This window comes from Eurypyga helias, unplaced genomic scaffold (genome assembly GCF_000690775.1).
Source record: "Eurypyga helias isolate BGI_N326 unplaced genomic scaffold, ASM69077v1 scaffold9278, whole genome shotgun sequence".
Taxonomy (NCBI): Eukaryota; Metazoa; Chordata; class Aves; order Eurypygiformes; family Eurypygidae; genus Eurypyga; species Eurypyga helias.
Window position 1 is genome coordinate 48,507 of NW_010266341.1, and position 18,217 is coordinate 66,723.

The 18,217-nt window shown below is 38.0% G+C and overlaps 1 protein-coding gene across 1 annotated transcript in view; it reads left to right on the forward strand.

Annotated features, from left to right (window-relative positions):
• CLEC16A (C-type lectin domain family 16, member A) overlaps nucleotides 1–18,217 on the forward strand; it is a 68,812-nt gene that overhangs the window by 41,160 nt on the left and 9,435 nt on the right. The window contains 4 exon segments of the mRNA XM_010157040.1: nucleotides 8,074–8,225; nucleotides 8,952–9,156; nucleotides 9,585–9,755; nucleotides 16,990–17,136. Coding sequence (XP_010155342.1) covers nucleotides 8,074–8,225; nucleotides 8,952–9,156; nucleotides 9,585–9,755; nucleotides 16,990–17,136 — 675 coding nt within the window.

Here is an 18,217-nt window from a genome sequence, read left to right on the forward strand (position 1 = left end):
CCAGAGAAGCTGTGGATGCCCCATCCCTGGAAGTGTTCAAGGCCAGGCTGGATGAGGCTTGGAGCCACCTGGTCTAGTGCCAGGTGTCCCTGCCCATGGCAGGGGGGTTGGAACTAGGTGGTCTTTAAGGTCCCTTCCAACCCAAACTGTTCCATGTTTCCAAGGATACTGGTTGTAAACATCTAATCCAGAGAATAGACTTTACAAACAGTATGGATTGTAGTAAGAACTGTTATATACTTGAAGAGTATTGAATACGTATCTATACTTCGTGTGTGCTGTTGTTACATCTTTAACCTTAAATACAGAGTAGCCACATAATGATGGCATTTTTGTGGCTTAGTGTATTTCCTGGTTTGTGATCTTTTCATAGAAGGTTTTAGTCCTTATTTTGGGACCACAATATGTAATTACAGCCATAGATTTTTTTTTTTTAAGCGTGACTCTTTCCATATTTCCATATTCCACTGTACTTTCCATCATTTATTACTAAACGAATTTTTTCCACAGCTGGCAGAGTTACAAAAGTTCAGTTAAAAATGTCGCTTACCCCAGTTTTGGTGACAACAGCTTTTATTTGAAGAGGGAGTGAGTCAGTCAGTCAGCCTGGGATCTCAAAATTTTGAGTAAGAGTTCCAGTCTATTTCCAAAAACTGAAATAAACTGAAAAAGGCTGTGAAAAGCCCTTCCTGTTGAGTTTTCTCATAACCTGTCTTTGAGTCAGTAACAACCTGTACCTGATGATGTGGAGTTTCATATTTTGCCTTCAAAAGGCTTTTCTTTCCTGCTTAGCTAGAAAGGCACAGACCTATTTCATCTTCGAATGAAGTTGACAGGTGTTAGTCCTGTTCCAAAGAAGTGGCACTGGTATCTGTGTCCACAAAATACGATCATGTTTCAAGTGTTTCCTTGGGAGAAGCAAATTACTGAGAAGAAACACTATAATACTGCTGTGTAGCACACATACAGATATTTGGATCTGATCCTCACAGCAAATAGATACCATTTAGTTTTACCAAGTGGTGAGTATCCATGATTAATGGGGTTGGTGGTAGCTGTTTTTTACCTGAATTGTTCTGTTTTGGGGATTTTTTAACCTTTTCCTTGGGAGGTTTACCATTTTCCTTCCCTTGTTTCTTCCCACAACACTGCACACTCTTTGTTTAAAGTCATGGGAGTTGTTTTGTGATTTTTATTTTTAATTTTAACAATTTTAAGGCTACTAGCAAATAATCTGCATTCACTTGGGCCTTTGAGTGAAGTTCCCCATGTATATGTGCACCAGTTTATGTATTTCAGTTGGTAACACTTTCTAAACTGCTTATTACTGCTCTTGTTACTTAAACTACCTGAACTGAGGTAGTACAGTGAGGAAGTCCTAGTGTGTCCTAGCATAAAGACATAGTTTCCAGTTCAAGTCTTTTTATCGCCCAAGAAAGATAGAAGACATCAGCATTTCAGTGTAAAGCGTGTGGGATACACACTGTTGCATAGGCACCATATTTTGGGAGGAGATTTAGCAGTTGGCAAAACATAACTCTCTGCTTTTTTTTCATTAACACTTTGGAGATATTTTTCCACAATCTATAGTATTACAATTTTTCTGAACGTTGGGATGCCTCCAGTGGTTATGCTCATTCATATGGTGTCAGGAGGGAGTAGACATTAACAAGTAAGTATTTCAGCTGCTGTTTTGATGTTGAAAAATCCTGCAAAATTCATCAAAATGGCTTTTTCCCCCCCTCTCAATGCATTTCTGGTGGTTTTTGGGAGCTTGATGAGAAAGGTTAAAGTTTCTTGTAAAGAAGCATCTTAATATTTTGATACCAGGATTTTCCAAGTTTAATGGATGCTTTGGAGATTTTGGAGTACAGTTGCTTTCTTCATAGGTGAATGAGTGGAATTTCCTTCTCACTTTAAAAATGAGGTATTTGATTAAAAAGATACTAGTTCAGAGCAAGATAAGCATACTTGCCCCAATAAAAACTTAACTGTTCCCAGACTACTGTCCTGTTATGAAGACCTGCATGTAAAACTAGGGGTGTTTTTGTCATTCCTCATGCTTCTGCAGGTACTTCCTCACAGACAAGTTTTCTCCCCACTAGTTTTTCTGATTTTTCTCTCTAGATTGTCATGGAATTCATTACAGATTCTGTCCTGTTGAGAGATTTGGCAAGTGTGATTTCTCTCACACAGAGCCTTTCCCTCTGGTGACAGAGTACAGTAAGACCAAAATAACATCATCAGACTAGTGCTTCTTCAGTCCAATGTTGTCATCCCTCAGACACTGAAGTTTATATACAGCTTAATAAACAACACAGCTCAGGTTTCTTCTCTGTAATGTCACAGCTAGATGCTTTCTGTAAGAAGGTGTTTAACTCCTGACATTGTTTTCAGAATGACAAAGGAAACATCCGTGAATTGGTTTGAAAACTGCCTGATCTGTCAGATCAACCAACAGGGAACCAACACAGAAAAAAACACCCGCAACTCAAACTGTCTTTAACATGACTTGTCCTTTGGTTTATATTCTGTACAGTTCTGTATTTTACCTCTCTTTTCAAGGTCATCTTAAACCTTGTTGCCTTTTTCCTAAATCTTCCTTATTCTTCAGTAATTCCTGACATGGTCAAGTCTTTATCATTAATACTATCTGAGACTATTTCTTTTTTGAAACAGTTGGTGAGAAATTCATTGAAGAATTCTTCTTTTAAAGTGGTTAGTATTTCTTGCAAGAACAGAGATTTCAGGTCACTCTTAGAAGTTATTCCTAAAGTGCTCCCCTGCTTAAGAAGGGTGGTGGCATCCTCTCCTGAGCAAGGTGAATTGAGATTCTGACTTTCTACTACTCAAATGAGAGAGATGGCAGGCGTAGTGAGAAAGTAGTTCTGAGTAGTACTTGCTCTAGAAACTCATTTCATCTAAGTGCAAAACTGTAACTTTGAAGCTCTTTAGACTGTCATAGTAAGTATTGAAGCAGAATATCGTACCAAATGGTCTACAAGCTGTTGGAAAAAGTTCTTTATGTGAAGTGGGAGGTGGTGTATTAACTATCTGCAGGCTAATGCTTATCTTGGACTGCCAGCTCTACACACAAGTGCTGAAAGTTTTCTGTAAGGGCTTTCAATGTCTGCAGATGGTTTCTAGAGTTGGGATGACTGTAAATTATAATATCAGTGGAGATCAAGCTCTGAGGTACATCAGGTATGTTCAGATCATCTCCTAAAGCAGCTGTTACATTTGTAAAGACTTCATATAATAAAATGTTTCCAGGCAAATGGTTGCCTATGTTCATGTAATATTTTCAACTAATTTAAATCTTCTTTGCTGCAAGCAGCTCAGGTCTTTGAACTCTCATTCCTAGGCTGTATTTCCTGAAAACTGTGTTTTTCTTGGAAAAAGTCCAAAGAAGTCTTGGATCCATTCTTGGAGGTGTAGTGTCCAAACTAGTTGCAAGCTTCAGTTTGCATGAGAAAAAATTAAGCATTGCTGTTAATCTCAGAAATGACACTACACTCTTTTGCAGCAGTGTGACGTCAGTGAGCCTTTCAGTCTGTGCTTCGCTTTAATCCCCAGATCAAATTTCAAACGTACTGGTTTACTGAGCTTGAAATTCTTTCATCTAAATGTGGTATCTCTAACTGGTTTAGAGCATAGCTGTAAGTATTCTCAGATCAGTTCACTGGAAATGTGTTTAACCACACTTTCTCTTCTGTTTTTGTCATAAAGGGTAACTAGCTTATGACCCTTCAGCAGCTGTGAACTAGAAACCCCATGTAAATGGGGTACATTCAGTTGTACAAATTCAAAAGATTCCTGTAACTGTTGCCTAATAAATGAGTAATTTTCCTTTCTGTTCTTTGATAAACTTTTACTGTAATGCTTTAAGTTTTAGATCCGACAAAAACTTAAACGTTCTGCTCTGGAACACAACTTCTGCCCTTTGAGTTCTTTACTTGAAGTATTGCATTTATGCACTCAGGCAGTTGAGTTTGTACAACACTAATTCCAAGTATTTTAATCTGCTTGCTGTTGCACTAAAAAACACTGGACAAAAGTTATTTGAGAACTTTGCAACTCTATTTGATGTTGTGGCCTATATGTTGAGACTCTCACGATAGATTATCCACAAAATTCAGCACCCTAACATATTATATTTGGAACAGTCCAAATCCAGTTACTTCAGGTCTTGAGAAGAATAGGGCTGTTCCAGGAATTCCTATCGACTGAAATAAGTATGTTGATGGACTAATTGGATTAAAGAATGAAAGAGGCAATAAATAAAGTTTCTTAAGAAGTAACCAGACATTCCAGACTCCTGTTTTTTGAAACACATCTGTAATTACTGAAAGCCTTAAGGGTTCATTGACACTGACAACACTTTATGCCTGTTATTGGAAGTGCTTCAAAAAAGTTGTCAGCTATAAGAGTTCATGCAGTAGAGGATAGACCATATAGCAAGCCCATCCTTGTTTATTCATACCAACTGTTTTGAGAATTAACCTTCTCAGTTAATAACTATATTCATAGGGATTTTCTTGTTTGATTCTGTTTCTGTGGCTCGGAAAAAAACATTGCATATATCCTGTGCATTACATACAACTTCACTGCAGCTAGTTCTGTTTGAACCAAAGTGTATTCCTATAAAAACATTAATTATTGATTAGAAACTTTGGTGTGTGAAGGAAAGATTACCAGTTGTGTAGTTTCATCAGTCAATTATTTTCACCCTGGAACTGCTGCCATTTGTAGCTTTTATCTGTTAGACTTGGTCCTGATTAAATTTCTTATCCATTTGTACTATTTATGTATGGATTAAAATCTTCCTGACTCCCAGGTTTTCTTTAAACTAAGGTAGTTGAATTATTAAGCTCTCTGCTTTGGAGGGGGATGGAGATATTTCTAATTGTCATGTCAGTTTTTATTTTGGTGGTCTTTCAAGTATCTTTCAGCCCGCTTATTTAAAACGGTGTGAACATGAGCTGGCACAGCGTTACAGTAACACACCAGAGTAAAGCAGAGGTATTACCCCATTGTGTATGTTCAGACATCACATCTGCCATTTTCCTGCAGAAATGCACTCACTGTGTTATCAACTGTAATTCCAAGTCTTCCAGAGAAGTTAAATGCTGTCTACAATCATTCCTGACAGAAGGCTTCTGGTTTTCATTCCCTGATGTATATCACATTATGCATTTCAGAACAATCAGATATGTCTGGGTGATTTATGCCTAAATTCATAGGCCAGTTCACAATAAATGACACATTTTTATTTTCCCGTGACTTAGAAACACTGATAATAACTTCAAGCTTTCCAGTTATTAAAAAAAAAAAAAAAGGTGGAATACTTTAGGTACTAGAAAGTAATTTCTGGAGCAATGTATTAGATCTATACCTCCATTACCACTTTTAGATGCATATGTATAAAATTAATATGAATACAGATACAACTTTGGATCAAAAATGTAGAGCTTTGGATGCATTTAATATGAATCTTTGTTTTTATTCGTCAAACTATTAGAATATCACTGGTACAATAATGTTGGAGTAGGATTCTGTTGGCTAAGCATAGCTTACATTGCTGTTTTAGATCTTCTGTGATTGTCTGCCTTGTCTCAGCTTCTTTTCCAAAAAGGAATAAATCTCCCATAGGCTCGTATAGTAAGATTTGCCAATCCTGTATGGATTTCTTGAGCTTTCTAGGGCATATGCGAAGGTAATAGCAATCCGTCCTCATGTAACTGAGTCACGTCCTGTATGTATGGCAGAAAAGTGGCAGTGTTGTATCTATTGATTAAACTTGTTCTCTCAAATTTCAAACTCTTGTACTAAATTCACACTGGATTAGTATTAATTATCCTATTCTAATTGTATTAGGGTTCCATATTTCCTTTCTTTTGTGCCTACCACCTAATCAGTTTTGAATGGATCCTGCTGGTAAAGGGTAATTGGTAGATACATAGAAATGTTAGTTGGAAGGGCTCTCTGGGTTGTGGTGTGGGTGTTTTTCTGGGGGGTAGGAGCCTCATTCCTATCCATTCAGCTAATTCTTCTACTTTTATATATGGGTTTGGGTGGTTTTGTTTTCCACAGGAAAATAAACAGAAAAACAGTAGTTAGATACATTTTCCATTGTTTTAATTTAGATACTTAGATCAACATTAGCGGGATTATTTTTAATACGTTGTGTAAATAACATGAAAAATGCTACAGCTGGGTTTCAGACACAAGAGCATCTAACATCAGTGTTCAATATGGAGATATTGGGGGGTTGGAACTTTTCACAAGGGCTTGTATTGATAGGACAAGGGGTAATGGGTTTAAATTGAAAGTGGGGAGGTTTAGATTAGATATCAGGAAGAAGTTCTTCACAGAGAGGGCAGTGAGGCACTTGAACAGGTTGCCCAGAGAAGCTGTGGATGCCCCATCCCTGGAAGTGTCCAAGGCCAGGCTGGATGTGGCTTTGAGCAACCTGGTCTAGTGGAAGGTGTCCCTGCCCATGGCAGGGGGGTTGGAACTGGATGGTCTTTAAGGTCCCTTCCAACCCAAACCATTCTGTGATTGCTTTAAGTATGAGGGAGACATTGAATTCTGTGTGTCAGGATAGTTTCCTTCATACAGATATAAAATTGAATAAGAAGGCAGCCTTTTTGAAAGATACTTACCTTACTGTAAATTATACCATTTATCAAACTGATTTCAGATACATGTCTAAAAATACATCCTTAAAAATAGTACATGTATGTAGAATAGGAGGAAAAAAGCCTTGTATATCTTAACAGCAATTGATGCCTACAGCATTGGAAAGGCTATTTGAATGAATAACTCCTAACTGCTGGGTCTATCGATGCCTTTAGCAATATGAAGGAATGAGAACTAAGGAGAATGAGTGTGTTGAGAAACTATGGCCAAGGTGGAAATAAAATATAGAACCTTGTTACTTTTTCAAGTCAGATGGTTTCTATCCTAAAAACACCCAAAACACAATCAAAACCATTGCAAGAAATAGTTAAAATGCTGCAACTTAGCTGGCTAAATCCCTCAAATTGTGTGGAGTACCATCTAGAATTGCAAAGATAATGAACTCAGTAGGACAGTGTGTGTGCTCTTTGAATCTTTTACTTGCCATGAACTGTACTAGATGAGAGAGGAGAAAGACCTGTGTGTGTGTGAAAGTATCAATTAGAAGCAGAGGAAAAAGCAGCTTCATTAAAACAAGCAGAAGTCTGCTATGAGGTGTCAGTGCCAGTTTATGGAGCTCTCAGTAGTCTTGAGCTGGTGTAAAGAGGGTGATTAGTCACTTTTCTGAAGTGCTGGGTTTGAACTGGAACAGGTACGGTGAGGAGATGCAGGAGCATCAGGGAATGCTGTATCTTGAGATCTGTATTCTGGGGCTTGTTTGAGGAGTCCTAGAGTAATGGTTAAGAAAGCAGAGTTTATTTGATATAAATTAATACAATGGGTGGGTAAAGGAAAAGATGTCACCTCATTTAATAAATATTGGCAAAAACCTGATACAGTTTACCTGCAGAGTCCATATAGTGTAGGAGTTGAAAGGATTCCAGCAGTCAGAGTAGTCAGGTTTCAGGCCTGTGGAAGTGTAACTGGAGTGCGAATGGAGCCCAAGTTTACAATGAGAGATGTGCACAGCCTGCAGGGGTGTCGGACGATCTGTGGTCTTTTCACAAGACTTCTTGTGACTTCCACCTAGTGAGAGAAATCAGCATTGTTGGAATTTCACCCCTGAAATGAAGTGACCTTTCAGTATAAAAGGTAATGAAGGTGGTAAGAGAAAGCAAGGTGCATATAGTACACATCTGACATGTAACTTGTAAGATACTTGAACCAGTGTTTTTAAAATATGTCCTGCCCTTTCTATGTAACTATAAATATGATAAGGAAATGCAGAATATGCATTAAAAAAACACCAAACCTTAAATAATTTTAAATGTGTTAAGGTGATTACACTTTGTATGTCAACATTTTATATTACATACTCCAGCTAAAACCCAGAATCCTTAACTTCAGCAGTTGTGTAACTTTTTTCCTTCCTTTTATCCTTTCTTCCTTCAGATAACAGTGATCTAATTGCTTGCACAGTCATAACAAAGGATGGGGGTCAAGTTCAAAGATTCCTGGCTGTGGATATTTACCAGATGAGTTTGGTTGAGCCAGATGTGGCCAGGCTTGGATGGGGAGTAGTTAAGTTTGCAGGCCTTTTGCAGGTGAGAGAAATTTTAATCTGGGTGGTTACTTTTTTCTCAGCTGAAAATCTACATTTATGTTCTATGAATAGTAATACCAATATTAGCTTATATATTTACTCTGTACCTTGCTTGCTTGTTTCTTCTGATACTAGTCTTTTTTTCTCGTTTCTGCCTTTTACAGTCTTTCTGAAGTTTACATGGCTCCCTAAAGGCACACTAGAAAATGAGGTCACTTCCCCAACAGATATTGGGGTGTGTTTGTTTGAACGCTGCAACCATATACAATCAGGATTGAGTCCCAAGCACTTTGCTTAAGTGGCACAGTAATGAACTCTAGAGTTCCAATCTTCCTAAACAGATTGGGAAAGTGACACGCTGTAACTTCACAGTAATCTGTGCTTATCTAATGGATTTCAAAAGTTTCAAGTTTGTCTCATTTATGTCTCTCTCTTACCTTGGCCAAAACACTTTGTATTTCCTGAAAATTTGCTATGCTCAAATAACTCAAATGAATTTTAAACTGACTTAATCTTTGAGTACCAATTTCTGATGAACCTAATGCAAGGTTGTACAACTTGCAGTCCTTTTTTTGTTGTGATTTTTTTAAAAAAAAAACAAACAGGGAAACTTGGTTTTAGGTGCTTTAGTGGAACATTCATAAGGTTTTCTTTTAATGTTGATGTTTAGTCTATAGTTTAAAAACTCTAACTTTTTATTAACTAATTGCCTTCCATTTCTTTGTAGGATATGCAGGTGACGGGAGTAGAGGATGACAGTAGAGCTCTGAACATAATAATTCATAAGCCTGCCTCAAGTCCTCATTCAAAGCCTTTCCCTATCCTTCAAGCGACATTTATTTTTTCTGATCACATTCGCTGCATTATTGCAAAACAACGTCTTGCAAAAGGCCGCATCCAGGCTCGGCGTATGAAAATGCAGAGAATAGCAGGTAAACGGTTATTTTTAAAAGATTCTGAGAAACAAGACTTGTATGTCATAGCAAGTCACTCTGCAGCATAAAGATGTTTTAGAAAAATTTAAGAAGTGGTGTGTCACAGAAAACTATAAACCAGTGTCTAGTTTCCAAACAATAGATTTTACTGAGTAACATGTGTTTTCATATTTAATGATAGATACATTATGGACAGGATGGAAAAGAAGGAACCCTGTCTTCTTATCACTAGCTGATAATCATTTCACAAAAAGGTTGCCAGAAATGTTGTCTCTCTGTTCCAACGCAATTGCAACCATAATTAAGAGGAAAATGCAGGCAATATGGTTTAGTCTTAAGATCCCAATTTATCAATCTTACTTTCATTCACTCTTCATTTTATGTATTTTTGAGTAACGAAAGTTATCAATTGTGATTAAACATAGCTCTCCTGGATCTTCCTGTTCAGCCTTCAACTGAAGTTGTTATGGGTTTTGGACACAGCTCTGCAGCTGCAGCCCAACACCTTCCATTCCGGTTTTATGATCAGTCTCGACGTGGTAGCAGTGATCCTACAGTGCAGCGTTCTGTTTTTGCCTCTGTTGACAAAGTTCCAGGTAAGATTAGCACTCACTCTAAAGCAGCTTTTGCTTTGTGCTTTGTATCAGCTGAAGTTAAACTGTAACTTGGCTAAGCAATGAAAAGCCTGCTGTGATGTTTCTGAACACAGAACTTCGGGGTTGAGCCTTATGGAAAAACTTACTCCTAGATAAACAGGTAGTACCTGGGTCTGTATTCCAGGTGCATTGTGAGCAATACATCCACAGCAGTTTCTCCAAATGCACCGGAAGCCTCATAATACTTTGCCTTCCTTCACAAACTGAGCTAGTTTAAATCTTGTTTCACGTGCTGGGTATTTATACAACACCTTTAATTTGGTTATGATCGTTTTCTTGTCAGTTTGTAAGAATAGCTGGAATACTGTGCACTGCTTCGATTACCTTTGAGCTAGGAAAACAGAAAAGGGCCACAGCTACCCCTAAAACATTACTTGGAATTGGGGCTAAAGGAATGATTGTAAATCAGTGAGCTCTTTGCTCTTTTGTCTCCTTACTGTCTTATTTCTCAAATTGACTTCTGTGCAGAAGGGTTTTTTTCCAGGTGGTGAACTTTTCTCCTTTTGGATTGTGTCATTTTAAAGTTGAATCTCATACTGCTTGAAAGTACTTAATTTTGCTGTATTTTACAAAAAGAGGCAGTCTTGTTGCCACTAGCTGCCAATCATTTCACAAGACTCTGCATTTCTCTTTAAATGTGATTTCAGTGATTCAAAATTCAGATGCCCTATGTAGAAAGCAGGTGTTCTGCTGCCTTAAGAAATAAATTGGAGCTCAGCCTGCCTGAGTTCTGAGTCTGGCGAAGAGAAATCATAAAAGCATTTATATTGCTGGTTATCTTTTTCAAAATACAAGTGTATGTTTTATGATGAGGAGGTATTTCCTTGTATGACATGACTTCCATGGAAAGATGTGTTGGAAAGATGCCAGTCTTAACTGTTTCAGAAACAACCTTCTCTAAGAGGAGTGTGCTTATGATTGTAAGGGGTGACTTCATCTACTAATTCTCTTTTTGGGGTTTTTTAGGGGAAGGGGGAGGGGAGGGGCACGGATGTTCTGGGTGTGATGCAACATGGTGTGTTGTTCAAACAACCACACGCTTACTTTGAGTTCCAGGAAATGGAGACTTCCACCAAATGTACATGCAAATCCAGAGGAAAAAGTGTTTTGAAGATTTTATTTGCTAGCAAGTCTGAGAAACCAGACACAGAACATGAAGTATTTAAAATGCTGCATTTTTAAAATGCATTTTATGATGGCCAGTAATATAGTAAAATAAATTAAAAATTGGTTTACATCTGATTACAAAATAAATATCAAATGCCTCTTCATTCTCCCCTTATCTTCACTAATGAGTGAATGAGGTTTCCTAGTTCTGAGTGATTTTCATGGGAATCTGTTTGTGTTTATCCCTTCATCAGACTTGGAGTGATTTTTACTTTGAGAAAGATTTTGTGCCTGTTTAAAAAAAAAAAAATAATTACTGAACAAGTTGCAGTTAAATTACTAGCTTCATGTATTCTTTTCTTAATGCTACAACTTCAGGTGGTGATTAAGAGTTCTGCAAAGCTCATAGTCTGTGAGAAACCCAGTAATAGAAAATAATAGCAAATTCTGAGACTGAGAATTCTCGTGTCTTGTGTTGTAGTGGTGACATGCTTTAGCTCTCTCCATGCCATTTGAACTGCAGTAGCTATTCCAGTTGCTTTCAACTTGTAGAAAGGACTTCTCTGGCTGATGGAAGAAATTGTGGCATACTTTAATATGAGTGTTCCTTTGTGCATTAAAAGACAGTTAACACAAATGCTGTGCTGGCACTGCACAGAGAGCATCAGCCATGGCATAGAATTAAGTCCCCTGATCACTAGACTTAAAACTAGTCTGTTAAGTGTACTAAATTGATGAGAAGAACTGTGAATAAAGCTACAGTCCTCATATATTAGCACTGCTTGGCAAATGTGGAGACTAAATATGTCAATTAATCTATTTTTTGATGCTGGTTGAAGTTGCAGCAGCAACTGGCAACAGAGCTCCAAGTGATCGATTTGTTTTGCATGTGTTTTTTCTTGGCAGAAAAAACCATTTTTGCATTAAAACGGTTCTTCAGTTTTATGAGGATGTAACAGAGTTTCTTAGAAGTAATCAATCTCTGCACGTTGAAATTTTTAAGAAGTGTGTCCAGTTTTCAGAGGCAGCACTTTACAAAGATGCAAAATAACTTGGAAGAAAAGTAATTCTCAGGCACATAAGGGGTTTTTCATTCATACTTGCAAAATGTTGAAGTTCAGCATTGCCCTTACTTGACTAGGGACCAACATGTGGAAAGACACAAGAATTTTGTGTGAGATAACTGTACTTAAAAGAACAGAATAGGAAGCAATCAGAATACAAAAAAGACATTGGGGTAATGAAGATAGGGTTTACAATGAGAAAAAGGTTTCTGCCTTCTTGGCCAAGGCTTTATTTCTGCTTCTCAGGTGTTATGGGGTTTTCTTTTTCAATCTTGCTTGTCCTGTTCTCTGCCACCACCACCCCTTCCCCTTCACACCTTCAAATTCTATTCTTAAGAGATCTTGTAGTCATCTTTTACATGAGATAATTTATATGGTATTAGGAAGGTTTTCTCCAATTTAGGAGAAAGATTTGCATTAATTGCTTATGAAAAAGTTCCTTTACAGAAAATTTAAGAAGCTATTTCAGGTTTTGGCATGAGTTTTTGCTGCTGTTATGTTAAAAATGGCAAAAGGAAAACTGTGTTTACATATTTTCTTATAAAAGAAACACAGCCTCATGAAACATTGTGATTATAGAAATAAGATCTTCTCCAGGAAACTGGGAAGGTACATCTTTACACTAATACCTTACTGAGTCTTAGACAGAGTTATCTTGAAGCAGAATCATGACTACTGAAAAGTATTTGTGTTTGTAACTAACCTCTATATCAACCTGAGTGTCATAAAGTAGGAATAAAGACACCTCTAGAACTTTGAGTGTCATTTTACTTCTGTAGCCATGATTAATTCTGCTCACCTATTCTTTGCAGGTGTTTCCTGAAGGAATTTCCTGGTTAGACTATTTGTTCTTGGTTGGTAGTTTCCTAGTTACAGCATTTTGAATGACTTAGACTTACCTTTCCCTCCCATCTAAGCTACCTTTGGGTAGCACACTTGAAATCCCTCCTCTGCCGTTGTACAGTACAGGGAGAGAAAATATGTTAAGGTCGTTTGCAAGCCTACGCTTCAGTGTAAGGCCATGAATCCACGAGTGCTGTTTCGCAGAACCTTTAGGCAGGCAGATTGCTAACTCAGGCCAGCTTTTCCTATGATAGTCACAGTAGACCTTTTTTACGTTTTCTACTATTTTGGTGAGGATGGAAGATTTCTCCTGCCTTGAAATGCAAACCTTCTGTGCATATAGAATGCGTTGGATGGGTACAACTTTTTCCAGCACTGTAAGGGAAACAGAATATATTGATGTAAGCACTAATATACCAACGGCTTTAGTAACTTTTCCAAAACCAAGTTTCATTCACTTTCACAGTTGGCTTTGCCCCACTTTTGTGGTCACAAGTCCCTTGATTATTCCTTGTTTCCCATTCTAACTGGGGTTTCAAATATGAAGTATGTATGAGAAACTTAATGCACATTTGCTATATGAAAAACCCTGTATCACTGGCCCTGAGTGCTATAGAAGTCTTTCATATTTGAAGTAGTTTAGCTTGTGGTTAACTTTGCAGACTGTCAGGCGTCACTGTGTGTAACCTCAGTTTAACTTATCTAGGTGATTGTAGAAGATCAATCAGTTTGGTTTCTGAAATAAAATATGTGGATTTATTTACCTTTTAAGAATAATCAGCTACTTACCAAACTATTTTGCTTTTAACTAAAATAGATGTCTCCTGCCATGGTGGTTATTTAATTCTTTCAGGGGTGTTCATCTTGCACATAATGAATTGTAATTTAACGTAGGAGAAAAGCTTGGTAAAAGTGGGATTCACCCATCTAAAACTGTTGGAAGTACTACAGCAATTGAGACAGCATTGTGTTTCTGCAAGTGGTTTTGAGTCTACTTCTGGAATATAAACATGGGAGTTAGAGAGTAAGAGCTGGAACCACAGGTTTAAGTCCGTTTAGTAACAGGACTGATGTTTGTTAGCTTTTTTTCTACATCTTCCTTTCATCATCCGTTGCTGGTTTTCCTTGTAACACAACCTATCAGCACGTGTTGCCGCCAACAGCATTTTCCTGACTTGTCGCATCTGTTTTAAAGCTTTCATGTGCTGCTTGTAACAACCCCATTTCAGCTGGGTTTTGACTGGCTGCTTGCTGCATGGCACCAGGGAATTCCCCGTATAGGAGATTGGGAGTGAGCCAGCCATCCAGTGCCATGGAAGATTCCCCATACGAAAGACTGAAGAGTTGTGTGGTGCGTTTGCTTTCTCCCAGATACCCGATGGTTAATACTTTCCTTTTCAGTGTTCACTATGCAGCGAAGGCAGTAAGTAGTTTATTGTTAGGTGTTTCCTGGTGTGCATCATGGCTACTTTCAGTAATTTCCGGGGACTGCCAGTAAAAAGTGAACTTCTGTGGGAGAGTGGGGAGGGCTGCAGGAGCAGCTGAGCTGTGTCCGTCGCCCGCCCTACAGCCCGTAGTGCTGACACTGCTTGTGCTGTCAGCAGCGCTTCGCCTTCTGAAAAGCAGCTTGCCCTCAAAACCTGAAGAGATGATGGAAAGCTTCCAAGGGCTAGGAGGAATGTCTGCCACAGAAAAGCCTTACCGATAAAATCAAGGAATTGCTATAGGCATGTCCTTGTGGTTTTCAGCATCTTTCCTCACAAGGAAGGTGTAATCTTCTAAAGAAAATAAGAGGTCAAGGAAATATGGACAGTGCAGTGGTGATGTCTTCACTGGACTTGTGTGGGAAAGGCAGTTCGTGAACTTCTCCTTCACAGCATGGTGTGAATTCTAGCGGGTAATTCCGTAACGTTCAAATGGCACAATGCTACGATGCTAGTAGGTGCTAGACGTTTAAGGTTTTGATTCTTCAGCGTTTTTATAACACCAGCCCGGTTGAAGATGAACTTGACCACTTCTATAACAACTAAACTATGAAAACCATAAGTTAAAAATTCAGCTGAAAAATCAAAGGGGGAAAACAATTTCTAATTGAAAGGTACAGTAAAGGGCAACTTAATTGTTTTAATCTCATGGGAGATATCCTGGCTTGTTCGGTCTAATCACATGTGAGTTAGCAGGTCAGCCCAAAGCGAGGGTCTCCAGCATATGGGGATCAGCAGAGTTGTGAAAATAACTTCTGAAGTGTTTTTACGGCAAGTCTTGCTCTTCCCCACTATAGGTTTTCTGCAAAAGCAGACTTCTGGTCAAGACTGGACCTTTTATAGTCTTACTGAACAACTTTTTTTCTAATCATCTCGCAGAGGGTTGATGCAAGAGTTAAGTGCTTTGACTTTGATACAAAGTCTGCTGAAAACCCGATCATCCTTACTTGCTTCTGTCCCAGCAATGACAAACTCATTTTGGTGTTAAATGAAAATATAGGCTTTAAGAAAGTCCTGACAATGGCTGGAAAACACAAGATTATATAAAGCACAAACAAAAACGTATTTGGCAGATATCATATAACATGACTTCTTAAGAAATTGCTCCATATTCCAGATTCCTGACTACAGACCAAATTTTTACAAGACTGATGTAAAGCGTTAGAACTTTTCCAAAGATACTCTTGTATTTCTGTTTACGTTGAGGTGAAATGATCACATTTATGCCTTCAGCATTTATATTCTCTGAATGTCTGAAATTTAATGTTAAGCTTAATTTGAAATTATTACAAGTGAATCGTGCCAGCCAGACACATTGCCCTAAGGCAATATGAAAAAAAGGTCTTCATGTAAAGATAACCTAGATCTGTTGTGTACAAAATTACCATATACTCATTCTCACCCATAAAAGCAAAAATTACTAATTGTTTACTTCTACTAAACGTTTGCAGTACTGGTGGACTTGGTGGAGACACCTTGGTGGGCACTTAGTAGGATATGACTGAATGGCCGACATTCGCCAGTAACCTAAATAAATTTCAGTTTTGGCTCATAGCATGCTTCCGCATTAAATATTTTGCACAATACAAGGAATAACTACTGTTTGCTTTCTGATTCAGTGTAGTCTTATGCAGTAAATGCATGATGTAGTTCCATGTACTCATGGCTTCTCATCTGGACTAAATCAGTGAAATTAAATATTGCAAAGTACATTGTTCTGAGATACTGGGTCTGAGAACCAACAGATTTTTATTTCCTTCTTTGCAATTCTTTCCCAAATTGTATACTTCCATTGGATTTCCTTGTGCTGCAGGTCCTCAGTACTTTCCAAAACTGCGTCTTGACAGAGAACATGCATGAGTCATTGTATGTGAGGTGGGAAGGAACTAAAAATCTTCATTTTTATGCAAAGTCAGTTTAGTTCCTTCCCACCTCATATACAATGACTCATGCACATTTTCTTTGGAACTAGATCATCTTTAAGGTTCCTCCCAACCCAAACCATTCTGTGATTCTATTTTTTTTTTTTTGAGGCGTGTCAAAGACTGAAGCGCGGGGTTGCAGAAGAAGGAGAAAGGAATAAATGCAAGATTATATTAGAAAAGAAGAGGATGCTACAATGTAAAGAATTTGAGGAAATATTACGCTGAAAGCCAGAAGATGACTTACTTAAGAAGTGCTGTCAGACACTGTATAGACCTTTCCAGCCTGCAGACTGGAAAAAGTTTGACTTGTGAGAAGGTGGATGAAATCCAATGCCAGCAATAGATTTGATTGATTAAAATTTTCTGAAGCTATCTCTGCAATAAAAAAAATGAAGTGCAGGCTTTCTATCTGAGAGGTTTTTTGTTCACTTTTGACTTAACCATTTTCTTTATCATGTTATGGTCTGTGATCCGTGGATTGATTTATTTATATCAAAACTTGAAGAGTTCTGATACACTTTGACTGTGCAAGCTGTAAGTTTGAAAATGTTTTGAATAGCTTAACCTCTACATTCTTGTTTGTTGATCAGCATTTCTAGCCTGTTTTCAGTAAGGTACATTCAGATTTTCAGGCTTCCAAGATGAAGGTGGGAGATGCAATATTTGCTCTCACCTTTTCTCAGTTTGTTCATGCGGGTTAACTCTTTCAGACTAATTATTAACTTGTAATCTTCATTGTCCTGTTTTGCAGGCTTTGCTGTAGCCCAGTGTATAAATCAGCACAATCCATCACCGCTCTCATCACCGTCACCTTCCAGTGGCAGTGGGAGTACGGGGCGCTGTGATTCAGTGACTGCAAGCTCAACATCCACTCCTTCTGCTGCACAGAGCCCATCAGGTATTAAATCACGATTTTCAGTTTAGGCACTAGTGCATGTGGAATAGTTTATTATAAAATGAAGCTACTATGTTATTGGAATAAAAACAGTAGATCCCTGTGTTTTTTAGATCACTTGATCTAAACCAGTTAAATTGTGCAGATTTTGATGATCTCTTCAGCTTTCTGGAACTCTAATATAAATACTTGGCATCTTTCAGCAGTGATTTTAAGTATGGGTGAAATGATGTCCTGCTTGTCTCCTGGCACATACAGTTGTGATATTGAAGTATTGCTTTGCGTGAATTTGTAATGTAAATTGTTAGCCTTTCGCCCTAGTTGGTAAGTTGTTCTCCGCATGAAGCATCTTTTTATGTTTATACTGGGACTTCTTGTTGCATTAGTATACCTTCATTACTTCTTTTTATTGGTGTGGTATTTGTAGTTTGTTCTGAGGGCAAATTATGTGTGAGGTAAAGCCTCAAGCTGGAGACTAAACAAGAAGTAGATCCTGAAGGGTGTATGCTAAAACACTTTTCATGCTAGAACTGACCCACCTTACCTCATTTAGGTTATAAAACAATAGAGGTAACTTGATTCTCAAGACCCTTTCAAACGGCCCCCTCATTTTAACCGTCACTTCCAATGTCGATCACTCCTTGAAATGATTGTTCTCATTCCCCCTTCTAAGACATACCATTTGCCTTTATTTGGAAGCCTCATGTAGACGTGAACTTTTTTTGCAGTCCTATGGGAAATGATGCAACGAAGAGTTAAGTATTTAGTGTTTGGTAGTTTTCACTGAACAGTGTCAGGAGATGAATGTACACTCTATGTCCAAAGTGACTATCCCTGCAAGAAGTATTACTGGAAAGGCTTAAGAAGTTTACGAGCCTATACGAAGCATTCTAACACCCAGACTCTAGATAAAAAGCATCTGTTGCTGTGAGAGATTAACATACAGTCAAAATACTCCTGCAATATGTGTAATTCCAGAATAAAATTTGGAATATTTTCTATAAGCTGTCTATTCAACACTTTGGAAGGACCTCATTTTATTTTCTCTGTTGGTAAGTGATTGCTGTTACCCAGTCTCTTGATG